This window comes from Corvus moneduloides, chromosome 3 (assembly GCF_009650955.1).
Source record: "Corvus moneduloides isolate bCorMon1 chromosome 3, bCorMon1.pri, whole genome shotgun sequence".
In the NCBI taxonomy this organism is placed as follows: domain Eukaryota; kingdom Metazoa; phylum Chordata; class Aves; order Passeriformes; family Corvidae; genus Corvus; species Corvus moneduloides.
In genome coordinates, this window is record NC_045478.1 from 69,180,451 (window position 1) to 69,196,309 (window position 15,859).

The following is a 15,859-nucleotide window of genomic DNA, read 5'->3' on the forward strand; positions in this document are numbered from 1 at the left end:
CTCTTGCATGCAGACCGGAGAATCTGTGCTGGCTTTTCCAGTGGGGTGCTGTCAGAAAAAACTTCTATAAAATGAGAAAGTGAAATTTGCAGGCTTCCATGTCTGACCAGCTCTGGAAATCCAGAGCACTGGCATTTTCCAGAATCAAATAACAAATTATTTAAATGCCACTTACCACTATTTTGGATTTTGTAGCATTTTGAAATGCCTCTACATAAGCAGTGTCTGAGCCTCTAAAAAATCAGTGTCTGACTACCACACAGAAAGTCAGTTTTGCAAAAAGTACCTTCCAATTACATAGTCCAGCCTTTAAAAAAATATATGTATATAATCCTTATATAATAATTGTCTTTAAAAATACAGATATTGACACATAAAAATGTCATGGCACTTTACTGAATGTTGAATTCTCTGAGTGGTGCTGTCCTCATACATAAATGCATTAGAAGTTTGACACAACAGCAGGCCAGCTGGGAGCCTTGGGAGCGTGGCAAGAAGGAATTCAGCAGTGGGGTCTGCAGGGATGAATATCAACATGACATGGAAGGTGTACTGACATGGACTTTAGTTTTGTGGAAAGGAGACAAGGCAAGAAGGTTGATTCTGAGCCTTTTGTGTGACAATTATGGTCACCTAGTTCCCTGCTACCCTGTTTGAATAGGATATCTGCAGGGAGCCTCTGTGAAGGTTTAACACTGGAAACTAAAGAGATGGAAATCATGTTAGTATGACTGATTTATTTGGTTTTATAATGACAAGAATATCTGCTGTAGGCAGAAGGATTATTCCAGAAATAATTAATTTAGCATTTTAAAAGGGCTTCTTGCTCTTAATTTCTTTTATTTTTATAACTTGTCCAAAGAAAAAGAAAATATCTTATCATGAATGAAAACTTCTTAAGAAAACATTACCTCAGCTAATGCAAAGGGAGTTGCAGCTCTCCAGTCAGAGGAGTCAAAATCAATTGCCCTCTACAGCTTTGGTCAGTCAGATCAAACTGTTCAAGGGTGCAGGGATCAAATTGCCAGTCAGTATCCATGACTAACAAATGTGTTTTGTTTTCTTTACCTGTGAAAGTGTGCTAACTCCCACAATAGTCACAGGGCAAGCAATCCTCATAAGCATGTTTACTTTTGTGGGTTTGCCTGTTTGGAAAAAACATCTGGACCAGTAACTCTCTGAGTGCTGTGCTGAGAAGCAGAGCAGAGCTGCTGCTGCATCATTTAAGAGTTAAGCCCTGAAGAGATGAAAATAGAAAGGCTGATTGCTGGTTGTCTCATCAGCCCTTGTGAAAAGCAGCTGACATTATTCATGTTTGGAAGAGGAGAGGAAATTGGAAATCCATTCCATTTCTCCCAGTGTTTCAGTCACAAGAATATATGTGACTGTGGTTCAGAAAATATAGGGAGGCTAAGACGCTTGAACCACAATTCATTGATGTCCGTTGTCACAGATGAACAGAACAGTAAATTGACTGAAAAAAAAAATAGCATCTGTGATAATGAGAAATAGGACTTGTGGTGCTCTGGGGTAGCTTTGGGCTTTTTCCCTTTCCTCCAATTTTTGTTTGTGAATGAATATTGAAATTTGGATTTGCTATCATTAATGTCAGCCACCAGACTGGGACTTGGACCAAGAGCAGCTTGCAGAGTATCACTGACCATTTTGATTGTGATAAACACCACAAAACCATAACAAAAGCTGTTCTTTCTCTCCTAAGAGCAAAAAGAGTGGTTGCTAGTTTGACACCCACATGCTTTTCCCTCCCTCACTGTTTCTGTCATCACATTTTAAGCCCCCTCACAGAGCTTCAGATCAACAGTTGCACAAGACACCCAGCACATTTCAAGGCTGGAAAGTCACTCGCATGGACACTTACCAGGGATGACAGTTTGGGTAATGGATATTGGGCCACCTCCTGAAATCTGTATTAAAGGCACACAGAGAGATGGGCTAGCAAAAAGTGCTATGTGTAGTGCTGCTTGCTATTCAGAAGAATGAAAGAAGGATAGTAGGTGGAATGTACTTGTTCTGACAACAAAAGAATGGTACGTGCTTCCTTTTTAAAAAGAAATTTCATTTTTATGTTGACTCAGCTATTGGTCATGTGATTCTGTCACTGACATTCTCACTGTCATCTGGACATCAGTATCGTGCTGTTGCCCAGCAAAACACCATCATTTTTTTCCCCACCATCTTCTGGACCACTATCCATTTATTCATATGACACCAAGGGTGCAATTCTTCCAGCCAATCTTTTTTTAACATGTATATAAACAGCTAAAAGGAATACAAAAAGGTATTATAACAGGATCTTAGGTTTCTAGTAATCTTCCCACAGCTGGTGGTAGGGCTGCACATCCCCCTAGGGCACATTTCAGCTCAGTCACCCTGTAGCTGCCAGGATGGCACAGATCCCCTAAGAAACCAGAGGACTCCTCTTTGCTTCCTTGACTTTACTGAAAATAGAGTAAAGCTCCCATGTGAGCTCCAATACATAGGAACTTTTTTTTCTCTGATTCCAGTGCTTTTTATTCCCATTTTGCTGAAGATAAAACTTATCAGACATATTTAACAATTTAGAATAAAAAATATTTGGGGCCAGAAAGAGACAAACATTAGGTGAACATCTGTGTTCCAGTTTAGGGGGACTCTTCAATGAGCTGCCCTCAGAGGACTCAAAGTACACTTTCTTTTGTCTTTGCGGATTTGCTCTGTTTTGCCTTCAGAGTGTATGTGGCAATTTTCCAAGCTAAACATCTTGGGGAAGGGGGGAAGAAAAATAAATAATTATTCTTTGGCTGGTAGGAATCCAAGCAGTAGTGAAACTACCTCATTTCAAGAAGTTCTTGTAAAAAATGGCTCAATTTACTTAATCTTTTTGACTTCCTAATGTTTCTGCTTGAGTCTATAGTTTGAAAGCCAAAAACATTGTGACACATTATGAGGTAATTATGCAATTAGGACTCAATTACTCATTCTGTAAGACTGATCTCTTTCCTACATTTCCTCCACATAAGAAAAAATAAGTATTGTGTCTTTTTGTCCTCTCTAGTGAAAATTTCCATCTTGAATTATGTTAGAAAGTTAGTTTTCATGGTTTTACCTTTGTAAGGTTATCTAGACCAGGATTATCTAGACTGTGGTCTGTCATGAAGTGGTCAGGGGTGCATGGTACATTTTATTATTTGTCCTCAGCATACGGACAAGTGAAGAGTCAGCGGATGCAGAGATGTTGAACTGTGGTTTCTTTCCCTCTCCAGAATTTCAGGCAGTCTGCTGGGGCAGGGAGCAGGGATGGACTGTAAAATTGTAGGTTTTTGACTCTGTGCACCCCTGTAGCAATTCAAGTGCAGCTGTCAGGCCAAGGCTGAACCAGGTGGGTATCACTTGGGCTGTATTAGTACAAAATACTGTGTAACCTGCACCCCAGGCTGTTGGAAGAAATGACCAGCAGCTTCTGTTCACCTTGACAGAGAGAGTCCCTTTGGGATACTTCCAAAATCACTGTCTCCCTCCTGTGACCTACACCCTGCATCTCCCCCAGCTCTCTGCTTTTATACACGAAATACAACATGCACATGCTTGTATCTCATGCTGCATGAAGATATTGGTCAACAGTTTGTAAACTCGGAAATTCTGGGCAGTTTTACTGCAAGGCCTTGGCAAAGGGGGAAACAGAGAGGAAATCCTGCCTTGAAGGTGCCATGCTAAAGTACAGATTTGTGAGTTCCTGAGACTAGGTTGAAAGGAATATGTTGATCACTCTGCACTGCCATATGTCCATGGCTTAAATAACTTCCATAATAGAGGTTGGCATTTTGTTTGCCATGTGGAAAGAATTTAGTACATGGTGTAGTGGTTTGGTTCAAAATATCTATGCATTACTTATTTTCCTTCTGTGAGATAAGAATTAGGAGAAAGCATTAAGAAACCTTAAACAGTTGCAGTACAAAGAAAGAGTTTTATTACTAATAGAATTAAAAGTAAAGAGAAATAACAAGAAATTAAAGCAAACCCCCTCCCCCTTTCCAGCACTTTCCTCCTTTTACCCAACTCACACAAAGGGTAACAGAACATGGGATTTTAGTCAGTGTTGCAGTTCTTGATAAGTCTCTTTCATATGCTTAAGGAAAAAAGGGTTTTCTTCAGCTGCACATGGTTCCCAAACTGCAGACCTGCCCGCAAAGAAACAATCTGCTGTGGTGTAAAACATCTCTTCCATGAAAATCTCACAGTTCCTTCACACTGACACACATGGGCCATCGCATGGGGTTATTAATCTTGTTAAGGATGAATTACTTTGGCCTGAACACAAAGGCTTTTTTTCGCCATAAGTCTCTAAAAAGCCTCTCAATAATTCTGTATAGCCTGGCGTAGGCACTCTTCACAATTTTCACAGGCCACACGTGAACTTTTCATCCCTCCATGTACTCCAAATGGATTAAAGAGACAGTTTGTGATATTACAGTTTCTTACCACAGCATGCAAGAAGTTTTTTAAGCTACGCGCGAGAATCGCGGCACCGCCCTCTTCTCTCCCGTCGCCATGCTCAGCTCCATCCCACGTGACTCACTTCTCTTTCTCTCTGACTCTGACGCCGCCATGTTGAAGGGTGTTCTTGTTCAGGCTTTACAGTGGAGAAAGCCTCGCTCCCTCTGTGCTACTGGCTGCGTGGTGTCCTCTTCAGTTCAGCACGAAGTGTGCTGGCTGCAGACAGGAGGCTCCGCCAGCTCCCGTTGGCTCCGCCGGCTCCGCATGGAGGAGAGGGATCCGCCGGTCCCAGGAAGCCATGCCAGATGGGTTTAGCTGTGAGCAGTCCATGGCTGGTTTTAGCTGCCTGCGGCTCTGGGACGGTTCCCCCCCAGTGACCCAGGGTCCGTGCTGCGGTGTTGGGAAAGGGGGGGAGCAGGGGCCCTGGCCCGGCCCGGTGGGGCCCGGAGGCTCAGAGGCCCCTCCACCTTCCGGCAGACCAGCTTGAACGAAAGACAATTCCTGCCTTTCCATGTGGTTTAAATATGTAAATTGTGAGAAGCGTCATTAGTCTAAAAACCTGTCCATCAGCTCAGGTTCAACCCACTACACGTGGGTTTTCCTGTATTTTCATGGAGAAATGCCATTTTCTTTCCAGGTGCTTAGAGCACAGACAGATACAGCAGTTAGTATGAAAGCCAACTAAACCATGCAGCTATTTAGTCTTGTGGCCGAGGACCAGAGGCTCACACATGCCCAGTGCATAGTCACCTTACAGCTGTTTGACTAGGACTGTGCCAGAGCTTGCTACTTCAAATCATGCCTATTTTCCTTTGTGGATTCCCAGGCACCTGTATGCTGAGTGTCTCATAAATGCCTTCAGCTGGTAATGGTCTGCACCACAACTCTCTTCTCAAGGCTGTGTGTAAGAGGCTTCTAACAAGGACATTGTTTCAGTCTGTTTGTAATTCAGGATGCAATCTTCTTTTGGGTGACTCTGAGACTTATCTCAGTGGTCAATTGCATTTTTCCTCTTGAGCTCTTTGCTGCTGGAAGTGCTTCATCTGTCTGGTATTCGCAGAAGCAGTGCAGCTGATTTGATTCTGAGTGCAATATTCCTAGACCTGAGGTGCCAGAATAATCTATTTCTCTCATTACATGCCCAGCATTTTAAGATTAAGCAATGGCTGACTTTTATTTGCACTTAAATTAGACTGTAAAAGCACTGTTCTTAGGGGACCCTAATAAGAACTGGAGAATGACACTAAGTCAATGGACTCCTAAAGAAGGAGAAAAAGAACTAAGAACTAAACTAAAGCTCAGATGCTAAGCCCAATGGACTTTGTTCAAACCTGTTAAGATAGACTTTCCATGAAATAATGTTGTCAAGAGTTTTATCTTCCGATTTTCAAAAGTATCTCATATATGAACAGAGAAGTAGAAAGCTGTTGTTTCTTAATTAAACCAAAAAGAAAAGAAAGAAGAAGAAGGAGGAGAGGGAAAAAAGCATGTTGTAACAAATCCCATGCAGTGTGAGAATAGCATGTTGTTTTCTTTTTAGTTTGGTCGAGTAGTCTTACTCAATTCTCTTCCAACAGAATGCATTTCTCACTTCATGTTTGATTTGAATTGCTCTTCCAGCTGTATAATCCATGCACGCTGAGGTCTATTTTGAAAAACATCCAGGCTCCTGGCTCGTTTTCCTTTTCATCAACATTAATTTTCTCAGTTTCCACCTCTTACAGAACAGCAGAAATTAGGCAGAATCTCTTCAGTCACAGAGCCATCACAGCACAAGCTATGCCAAAATAACCTTTCCAGAAGGACAAGGATAAATCCTCATTATTCTGGATGAGTTAATGAGGACTCTGCACGAAATCAGTCAGACTGCTCATTACAAGTTGCTATCGCTCTGCTTTCTCTGCCTGAATTTTACATCTTTAGATTCCCCATTAAACACTTTCTTCCAAGGGTGCCAGCCTGCCTTTGGCTGGTCACTTTTTCAAAACAAGCTTTCTGTCTTTGTGTAATAAGGGTATTTTTGCCTCTTTTCAGTGACGGTTGGGCAGACAGAGATGAAGTCATTGAAGGTTATGAACCCGAAGCAAATGGAGGCATTACTATCAAACTGCAGTCTCCTGAGGTGCTGGCGTTTGATGACTACTACCTGAAGCTGCGTCTGGACACCAACACGCGCAACCCCTGGTTCCCTGAGTTCTGGCAGCACAGATTTCAGTGCCGCATTCCAGGGCACCCTCAAGAGAATCCTAACTTCCAGAAGAATTGCACTGGTAACCTGTCAAATATTTTAAATTTTTTTTCCAGTTTTTGAATCTGTGCCCTGGCAAAAAATTGTCCTTGGTTCTGGTTTGGGTTTTTCTTGTGATTGTTTTGTTGGCTTTTTGTTTGATTTTTTTGGTTTGCTTGTTTGTTTTTAATTAAATGCTTGTTGTTGTTTATTTTTGTTTGTTTTTATGCAAAGAAAGATGATGACCTCAAATTGTACAGATAATAATCCCAGCCCTGGTGGGAGTATGTCTGGTGTTGGTTGCACAGCCTCCTCTCAATTTAGTTCTGCTCTGTTATAGAGTGACTTACCCCCTTTTCTTGTTTTAGGGCTATGCCAAGGCTGACAGGAGTGCCTAAGTTTGTAGTATGGCTTGTAAAAAATAAAGAACCATGAAATTTTAACAAAAATAAGAACAAATTTATGCTTTTTTTCCTCAAAGTCAGCTTTTCTGATCAACTGAGTGATCAGGAATTTCACAGACAATATTACAGCAGAAAACCAATTTTAAGGAAAATTGATGAGTCTTAAACTTGGCCAGTAATCTGCTTTATCTTTTTTTTTCTTAACCCAGTAAAACATACACAGTTTGCTTCTACTATGTAGCATTCACATAAAAAACACATCGTACAAATGGAAGTAACTCTTACCTCATAGCAAGGGAAGTGTACCTGTGCGTAGACAGGTTTTCTCTTTCATTCAAAATCCAAGAAAATAAACTGAAATGTTTCAGTAAGATTAAATTTATTAGTAAATTGAGTGATGATTACATTTCTATTAAATCCTTGCTGAATGATTTTTGCATATATTTTGGTTGTAGTTTGTAAATGCTTAATTTCTAGTCAAAAGGGTATACTTGATATTAAGGAAGTTATTTCATTAGAAACAAAACTAGTAAAGCCTTGCTTCCTGTCTATTTCAGTCATATTCTTTACATTTTGACCTCTTCTATCCCCTAGCAGTAATCTCAGTTGGTCTTCACATGCTTCCTGAGCTGCATTCCCACAGTTTCTAGTTCTTTCCTTCTCCATCAGTAATACTTCCTAATAAAAACTTCCACAGTACCTTTTGTTTCTCCCCAGTTCCCTTATTCACCATTGAGGCACATTATCAAATACTGTCACTGACTTAAAACTGGGTTGATGTGCTGACCAGCAGGCAGGCTGGCCAGTCTGGGTGCTGCAGGACTAATGGCAAGCCAGACAGGCTAAATCTGTGTTGATAATTTTTCCTGAAAGGAGTTACTAACTTTGGACTTTACCAAAATGTTGATTTTTGGTGTAAATATTTAATCGGCTTTAGGAATGCTTCAACTCAGACAAAGGAGTTAATATAGGCCAACAAGGGCAAAAATTGCTAAGGAGAGTTGAGTGATTGATGCACAGTGCAAATACACAACCTTCTTTTGTGAGAAAAGAAGCTTAAAATTGCACTGTTCCGTTCATTCCATTTACACAAATAAATTTCATGCTGATGAGAAAAGGCTTAATTTTCAGGCATCTCAGCAGCTGTTATAAACATGGGTAGTTTTTTATCCAGCCTCTCTTTGGTTATGAAACTAAAAACTTGAGTCTGAACCGGCATAGTCACCCTTCATCTGGTGGATCAAAGGCAAGAGAACTCACCACGTGGTGAGTTCAAAATGGCCAACATGGGGCACTTCTGCATAGAATGTGTAGGTGAGTTTTCAGACAGCAATCGCTGTAGATTCTAAAATTGTACTTAAGCAAAAAAAAAAAAAATTCACAGAAGAAAACAAATGGGAGCTGCTTTATTAAAAAATACCCCACCCCAAACTTTTCAGGATGTCCCAGGTTTGAAGTCACTGGACATTGCAGAGGGTCTGAAGAGGTATCATTACATGCCTGCCTAGTGTTCTGGGCTTCTCAAGGTGTCAGGGACCACTACATTCTGATAATACTAGTGAAACACAAAATCATTTGTCTACATTGGTAGACTCTAACAGTTATCAGTGTCAAGTCAGGCATTCAGACATCTTTCCCTCCTCTAGAAAGCTGTAAATTTTTGCATGAAACCTCAAAATATGTGGTACTTCTTAGTCGTTGCTGGAAAGCAATCAGGTCTTAAATTTGGTGGTGTACCACTGATAACCCTCAGACTTATCACACACAACTAAAAAGTTCATAAATGTCTCAAATCACCAAAGGGAAGCATCACAAGGTATCTTTCCCAATAATGACATACCTACAGAATCAAGAGATCTACGTGTCCCCAGCAAATCTGGGGGCAATACAATATTTATTTTTCTTTAACTACACAGATCTGACTGCTGACTTTCTGTCACCTCCAGAGCTTTCTGTGCATATGTCTTTATCTGACATTTCTGGAAGGTTAAGAATGTCACTTTAAATACTAGCAGCTTCAAAGCTGTTTGGTGGAGACTTTCTCTCCAAGAAAGTCTAGTATGAAAGTGCCAAGAAACCACGTTCTTTACTTCTCACAGATTTGGAGGCAGGCCTTTTCACAAACTCTCTGTTAATAAAATGAGTCTGGATTGCCTCTTTCCTCCTTCACAAAGTATCTCCATACACAAATTTGAAGGAGAAAATGCATGCTGCTCAATAAATAATAAGCACTAATATTTGGAACCCATTAAAAGTGCCAATAGATGATGTTCTGACTTTTTGTGGTACTACAGATTTAAGTACTGCTGCCACACCTATATCACCCTAGGAAAATAATCAGTATCCAGTACTGGTATCAATTCCAGTATATCTAAGAGCTTTTACTCCTACCTCAAGTATACCCTCAATATTCCTGTGAAAAGGCACACAGGGCCCTGCACCATGGAAAAAGCTGAGTCCCCTGTGGTCCCAGGAGTCCTTGCATATTATTAGCATGTGTTGTGACTGTCTCTGGGTCATGATCTCTTTTGTATTACAGAAGTGCACTGCTAGTCCTTACTGAGAACAAAGCACACCCATACTTTAGCATAGACAGCACTTATCAAAGGACATACTGCTCAAGTTCATTTTCCATGTCTGGAGAGTTAACTTCTCGGGAAACTGTATAATGAAAAAGAAAACCATGTACAAAAGTTCTTGTGATAGACAAGCATAGTGTAATTGTATTTACCCATCAAGAGGCTGCTAGGAGCAGCCAGAAACAACAAAAAAAAAACCCCACAAGACAGCATTGTTCTTTGAATACCTTATTAAAAAATATTCACAATATTTGAACCTATCTGTTTTAAAAAGGAGATTAATAGCAAAGTTTGTATTTATTGAGAATCTTCAGTTACTGCCTGCCCATTATAATTTACTCATATACAATCTAATCAGTTTACTGAGTGATTTATTTAGAATTGCCACTGGCATGTGAAGTTCAATTTTTATCATTCATGGATAGGCAAGGACTTCTCCTCAAGTAATTACAGCTGCTGCATTTGCAATTTCTCACACCCTGTTACTGTTGACTCAGCACTACCTTGGGATTGCATACTCTCTATCAAGCAAGAGAAAGCTAGTTCCTAGAAATCTCCGTTCTCTGAGATGAGAGGAATTACTGCTTGAATTCCCTCATTCAGTCTCTGAGAAGACTGGTGGTGTCCTTCAGAAACTCTCAAGTTACACTGAGCTCTGAATGTACATGCATGTTTTGGGGAAAAAAGGTCTATCTGGTCTAAGCATTATTGGAAGGAAGAAAGTCCAAGTGTGTTTTATTCTGTGTAGGCTGTAGGATGCCTAACAGTTTGCCACATTTTCAAAATAGCTTGTCTGGATTACTAGAACTATGTTGTAGTAGCAACAAATTCTTGGGAAGAGAAGAAATCCATCAAGACTGTTGCAATTACTGCTCTTTTGGATCATCCCTTCTTGCAAAAATTAAACAACTTACTTTTCCCACTTGGGTGGCAGCCAAATGAGTGGGAGCTATTTTTGACTCATTCTTTGCAATGTTTAAGCCAAGTGGCTCTTGTAAGGGAATGACTTTTCCTATCCCTCTCTCTTTCCTTCCCTCTTTCTCCAGCTGCTATAGGAGATGTTCTTCCTCAGTAGGGTTCAAGTATAGAAACTTTCTTATATGTAGATGCATTGGATCTGGCTGAGATGGGGTTAACTTTCCCCACAGCAGCCCTCATAGTGCTGTACTTTGTATTGGTAGCTAGAAAATGGTTGGTAACACACCAGTTTTTTAGGGCGCTGCTGAGCAGCTTTCATGCTGCATTGAAGCTCTCTCCCACCCCATATCCCCACCCTCAAAGGCTGGTAGGCTGGGAGCGAACAAGAGGTCAGGAGGGGACATAACTGGGACAGTTGACCCAAACTGACGAAAGGTTCCACACTATATGGTGTCATGGTCAGCAATAAAAGATGAGAGAAAGGATGAGAAGGTGGGAGAGCATTTGTTATTAAGGCATGTGTCTTGCAAAGCAACAAACTGAGGCCCTATTTCCCAGGAAGCAACTGGACATCATCTGCTGACAGAGTTAGAGAATACATTCTCCTTTTCTTCTATACATGGTCATTGTTTTTTTAATCAAGCTGCCTTTAACCTGACCCAAGGGTTTTAAAATTTTTTTATATATTTTTCTCCCATGTCCTGCTGAGGGGGAGGAGTGAGAGAGTGGCTTGGTGGGCACCTGCCAGCCAGTTGAAGTTAACTTACCACAGTAGAAAACACATATTTGTATATGGATATTCTCCTAGAGTTTCCTGGATATCTAGCAGGCCAAAACCACTTCCAGTACAGAGTTGTTCTTAAATTGCCTGTGCCACTAAGGTACTTTTAATGGATCCCATGTAGCTGCTACAGTCTGTAGGAAACAAAGCATGTCCTACAGCTCTGCATGGACCCCTTATTCATAGTGGAATTCAGAAGTTCACATCATTCCTCATGCCCTTCAGATGAAAAGTCAGAACAGAACAAAGTGTTTTAACAGGAACAAAAAAGGCTGTTTCTGAATTTGAGGTACTGAGACACTATCTGACTCAGGACTGACCTGACAGAAGGTTCCCTTAGCACACAGCCTCAGGCACTGCCCCAAGGAACAGTCACTACTTGTCTCAGTTCATTAGAAAACTCAGCCCTTTCCACATTTTGCAGATTGTACACTGACAGCAAGGTTAGATGATAGACTGTCTATGTGAGGTAATAGAGTTCAAATATTTTTCTAATAAATTTGTAGGACGTTTTCTCCCTGATGGGATAGCTCAAATGTAAGGGAAGTGTTTTTTTCACACAAAATTTCACTGGCAAATCTTTCTCTGTTGTACATGGTGAGCCCACGTTGACCAAAATTAAATGCAAGTCATACTCACACAGAAATGGTGTAGAACTCAGTGCAGTGCAAACACTTGTAGGGATGTCTAACTGCTTTTTTACAGAATGCCTTATTTTCCTCCTGGCAGATAATACAATGGCTGGAGTTTATGTAAACCAGGTGGGATGAATCCTCCTCTGCACCACAAGAGACAGTTATGAAATTGGTAATGGAACTGATGCAAATAACAGATTATGCTCACAGCAGTTCATCTGCTGGGACAACAAAATACATTGGCAGGCAATGAGCACAAACATTTTTCAATAGAGCAAAGTGGAACAAAGTGGGCAATTCATGATTCATTCATTGATTCAATTGATCTTTGTGAAGAAGGGTTATTTGTCAGTGAATGTATTTGTTGCAGACAAGAACAAGAAATGTAGATATTTTTTGTTCCAAAGGAGGTCATAGTCCAAGTTCCCTTTAGGATGCTTACTCATACTTTGGTCATGCCATAAGGATTGCTTTATCTGCTAATTCCTGTCTTGGTCCAAGAGAACTGCAAGCAATCAGTCTGAGTGCATCCAGAGTCACAAGGATCACAGGATCACTGTCTAGAAGGTAGCTCTGGAAGACTGTAGTCCAACTCCCTGTCAAAGCAGTGTAAGTTATCAGTTCAGACCAGGTTGATCAGGCCTTGTAAACCTCCAGGGCTGCACAGCATGTCTGGGAGGTTGCACAGTGTGTCTGGGCAACCTGTTCCACTGCTTGAATGTGAAAAAGTCTGGCCTCATATCCGGTCTAAACTTCTCTTGTTTCAAGATGCGCCCATCATCTCTTATTCTTCCACTAGGCTTCACTATTAAAAACCTGTCCCTCTCTTCTTCATAACCACCCCATAGGTATGAGGGGCTGTTGTAAGGTTCCCCTGCAGGCTGAACAAGCTCAGGTCCTTCAGTCTGTCCTCAAAGGCAAGGAATGCAGCTCCAGATCATCTTGATGGCCCTCTGCTGCATGCACTCCAGGTTATCAGTGTCTTTTTTTATTAGGGATTCACAAACCATGTGCAGTGTTCTAGATGCAGCCTGATGCATGCCAAGTAAAGGATGGTGGTAGTGGTTAGGTAACCACATGCCTCAGTCACTGTTGTTACCATCCTGCTTACAGGATGCTGCTTGCCATCATTCCTACCAAGGATCTGTACGTCCACCCTATTCTTGTGTCAAATTTGGTCCTAGGAAGATGTATCTTTTCCCATCTCCTTTCTGCAGCAGACATAAATTTTCATCACACCTAACCAGTTCTGGATGACCACCATAAATCCTCCTAACATATCAAATCATGGGCAGAACATAATGATAGCAGAGGAATCTTGGGAAGAAGGCTAAATATTCCAGAAGAGGCATTTATGCTTTGGTATAAATAATGCAGACTCATACTTCTTGAGATGAAAATGTCAGGGAATATACATTATTTTGTCACTGGACTACATTTGGTATAGCCATACTCTGAAAGAGATGTGGAGCCCTGTGCAAAGGTGGTTTAAATATTAGAGACCCATACAGCAATACAAAAATCTGTGCAGTGTTACATGAAAATACCAGTTCAAGTACAGGAATAGTGTATTTATGTCTGTGGAATATTATACCCAAACTTTGAAATCGACTCATTTCAACAAGTGGTTCTGATGTCAGGTGGAGATTTTTGCCTCTAGTTAAGATTTCTCTGAAAAGCATCCCTAAGTGTTTGCCACCATAATCACCCACTCATTAAAAAGTGACTGGTTTTATCCCATCCAGACATGCAGTTCATATAATTTTAGTGAAAGGTTTGGGGTTTTCTGACATAGGATATCTGTGGTTTAGAAATGGTACTCCCCAATTCAGTGCCTCAACCAAGACTCTCCCAAACCTGATGCGACTCACTCACTCACCCACTTTCCCCCCCACCCCTTCCCAGTCCAGGAATGGAGTAGAGAATTAGAGGCACAGAAGGTGAAAGGGGGTTAAGATAAGAAAAATTTACTGGAAATAAAAATTAAATAAGAAAGTGAACAATAGCAGAACAACAAGAATGAAAAGTATAAGACAAAGAAACAAAGAGATGGTTTACATGGAAAACTGCAACAAATACCGACCAACTCTTCCCCACCACACCACCTTTTCTCCCACGGGAGGGGAATGTAAGAACAAGGCCCTTTCCCTCACCTTGGCAATGATGTAAGATGGTATCAAATAACATTACAGTCTTGGCTACAGCCCATTCCACTGATTTTGGCTGAAACAAGGGCAAGGATAATAACATCTTTTTAGGAGATCTACAGGGCCTCTGCTCATGCCTGTCATGATTGTTTTTCTGTTTTTGTTTGTGAAGTTCTCCTTGATTGCACTTACTGCACCAGATGGGAAGATAGAAGACTGATGGCTGCCTATTCCCATCCTGAGACACAGCTATACTTGGCCAATGCATCTTTCAGATTACATCCAGGCCACCAGTAATGTAGTTCAGAGGTTCTCTGAACTTCTTCTCAAGACCCACCCAATTTTGATGAATCTATATGAGATGACATGGGGTTTTCCTTTTCTCATCTCAGTGGACAATGCACTCCAGGATGTCTACTTGATTTTTCTACACTTTTCTGAAGGAGTGAATGCATTTCCAGTGAGAGTTGATCTGAGTTGTTTTCAGAGTCGGATAAATTAGACCCAGCAGACATTATTAGGGCTCATCCTGCTGTGTCAAACAAGCATGTAGGTGTTTCTCTGAGAACATTTTTTTAATCTCAACATCTGCTGGGCTCCCCCATGAAGCACCTGTCCCATGAGACTTTTTATCAGCAGAAGCACCTACAGTAGGAAGCACTGCCACTGCAATAATTCAGAAAAAGTAATTATAAGGCAACAGCCTGGTGTGCACTCTGCCAAGTCAGCCACTGCTTGTCAGTCACCTTTGTGATATATAGGAGACATATTTTTAAGCTTTTGAAGAAGGAACTGAGCTACTGACATGCCATAATTTCTTTAAAATATGTATTTACAGTAAGTATCCTGTGACTTGTCCTTGCTCTCCTCTGCTTTGCATTCTCATTACATACTTAGGTGCTGTATCACACTCTTTTTCCTCAGCATTAGGCAGAAGATCCTAGTGATCACAGCAGTGCTCAAAACTGATCTCAATTTAATGGGCACCTAGAATGAAGCCCACGGAGGACAACTTATCTGAAAATATTCTAGTTGCTACCTTTCTTAGTCAAGGCTTTTTTACAGCAGATAAGATGGGAGAGCTGTAGTCTCATTTTATTTCCCAGGCAATGCTACAGGAAGCTTTTAAGGCTTGAAGATGAGGAGGATTAATAATGTGCTTATCTGTGATAAATCATATTAATTATTTGGAGAAGACATTATGGCCAGGTTTTTGTTCATTTAGTTCTAGCTTTTTGTTTCCACGTTTGGAAAAAAGCAGCTATATTAAGCTTACATTTTTTATTTCCAAAAATACTTTTAAACCAGGCTGTCTATCAATATACAATAAAAAAAATATCTTTCTTCTTTGGGGATCCATAACAAAAAATGAGATCATCATGAAATAAAGGAGAGGAGCAATATACATGTGCCTTTGTAAACAGCATAGAAGACAATTTGCAGAACCATGCATATTACAGCAGCATATGACAAAAGTTTTCTGAATCTATGCCTGCATTTTCCATTTTGGATTTTAACAGTAGAAGTTTGCACTTCTGGTGTTAAAAAAATCCTCAGGTAGGTTTGTGACATTCACCCTTCTCCATTACAGGGGTAAACTGATGGTGCTGCTAAGGAAGAGGACACCTGAATCATGCTCCCTTGTGCCTCCTTAGGGCTCCTGTCTCCTGTGCC

General features: G+C 40.8%; 1 protein-coding gene across 4 annotated transcripts in view; it reads left to right on the top strand.

The window, feature by feature from the left end:
- Window positions 1–15,859, top strand: part of GRM1 (glutamate metabotropic receptor 1) — a 190,720-nt gene that overhangs the window by 112,809 nt on the left and 62,052 nt on the right. For all 4 annotated transcript variants that reach the window (XM_032102138.1, XM_032102139.1, XM_032102141.1 and 1 more), the window contains exon 3: window positions 6,529–6,764. In XM_032102138.1, coding sequence (XP_031958029.1) covers window positions 6,529–6,764 — 236 coding nt within the window. The remainder of the gene's footprint in view (window positions 1–6,528; window positions 6,765–15,859) is intronic.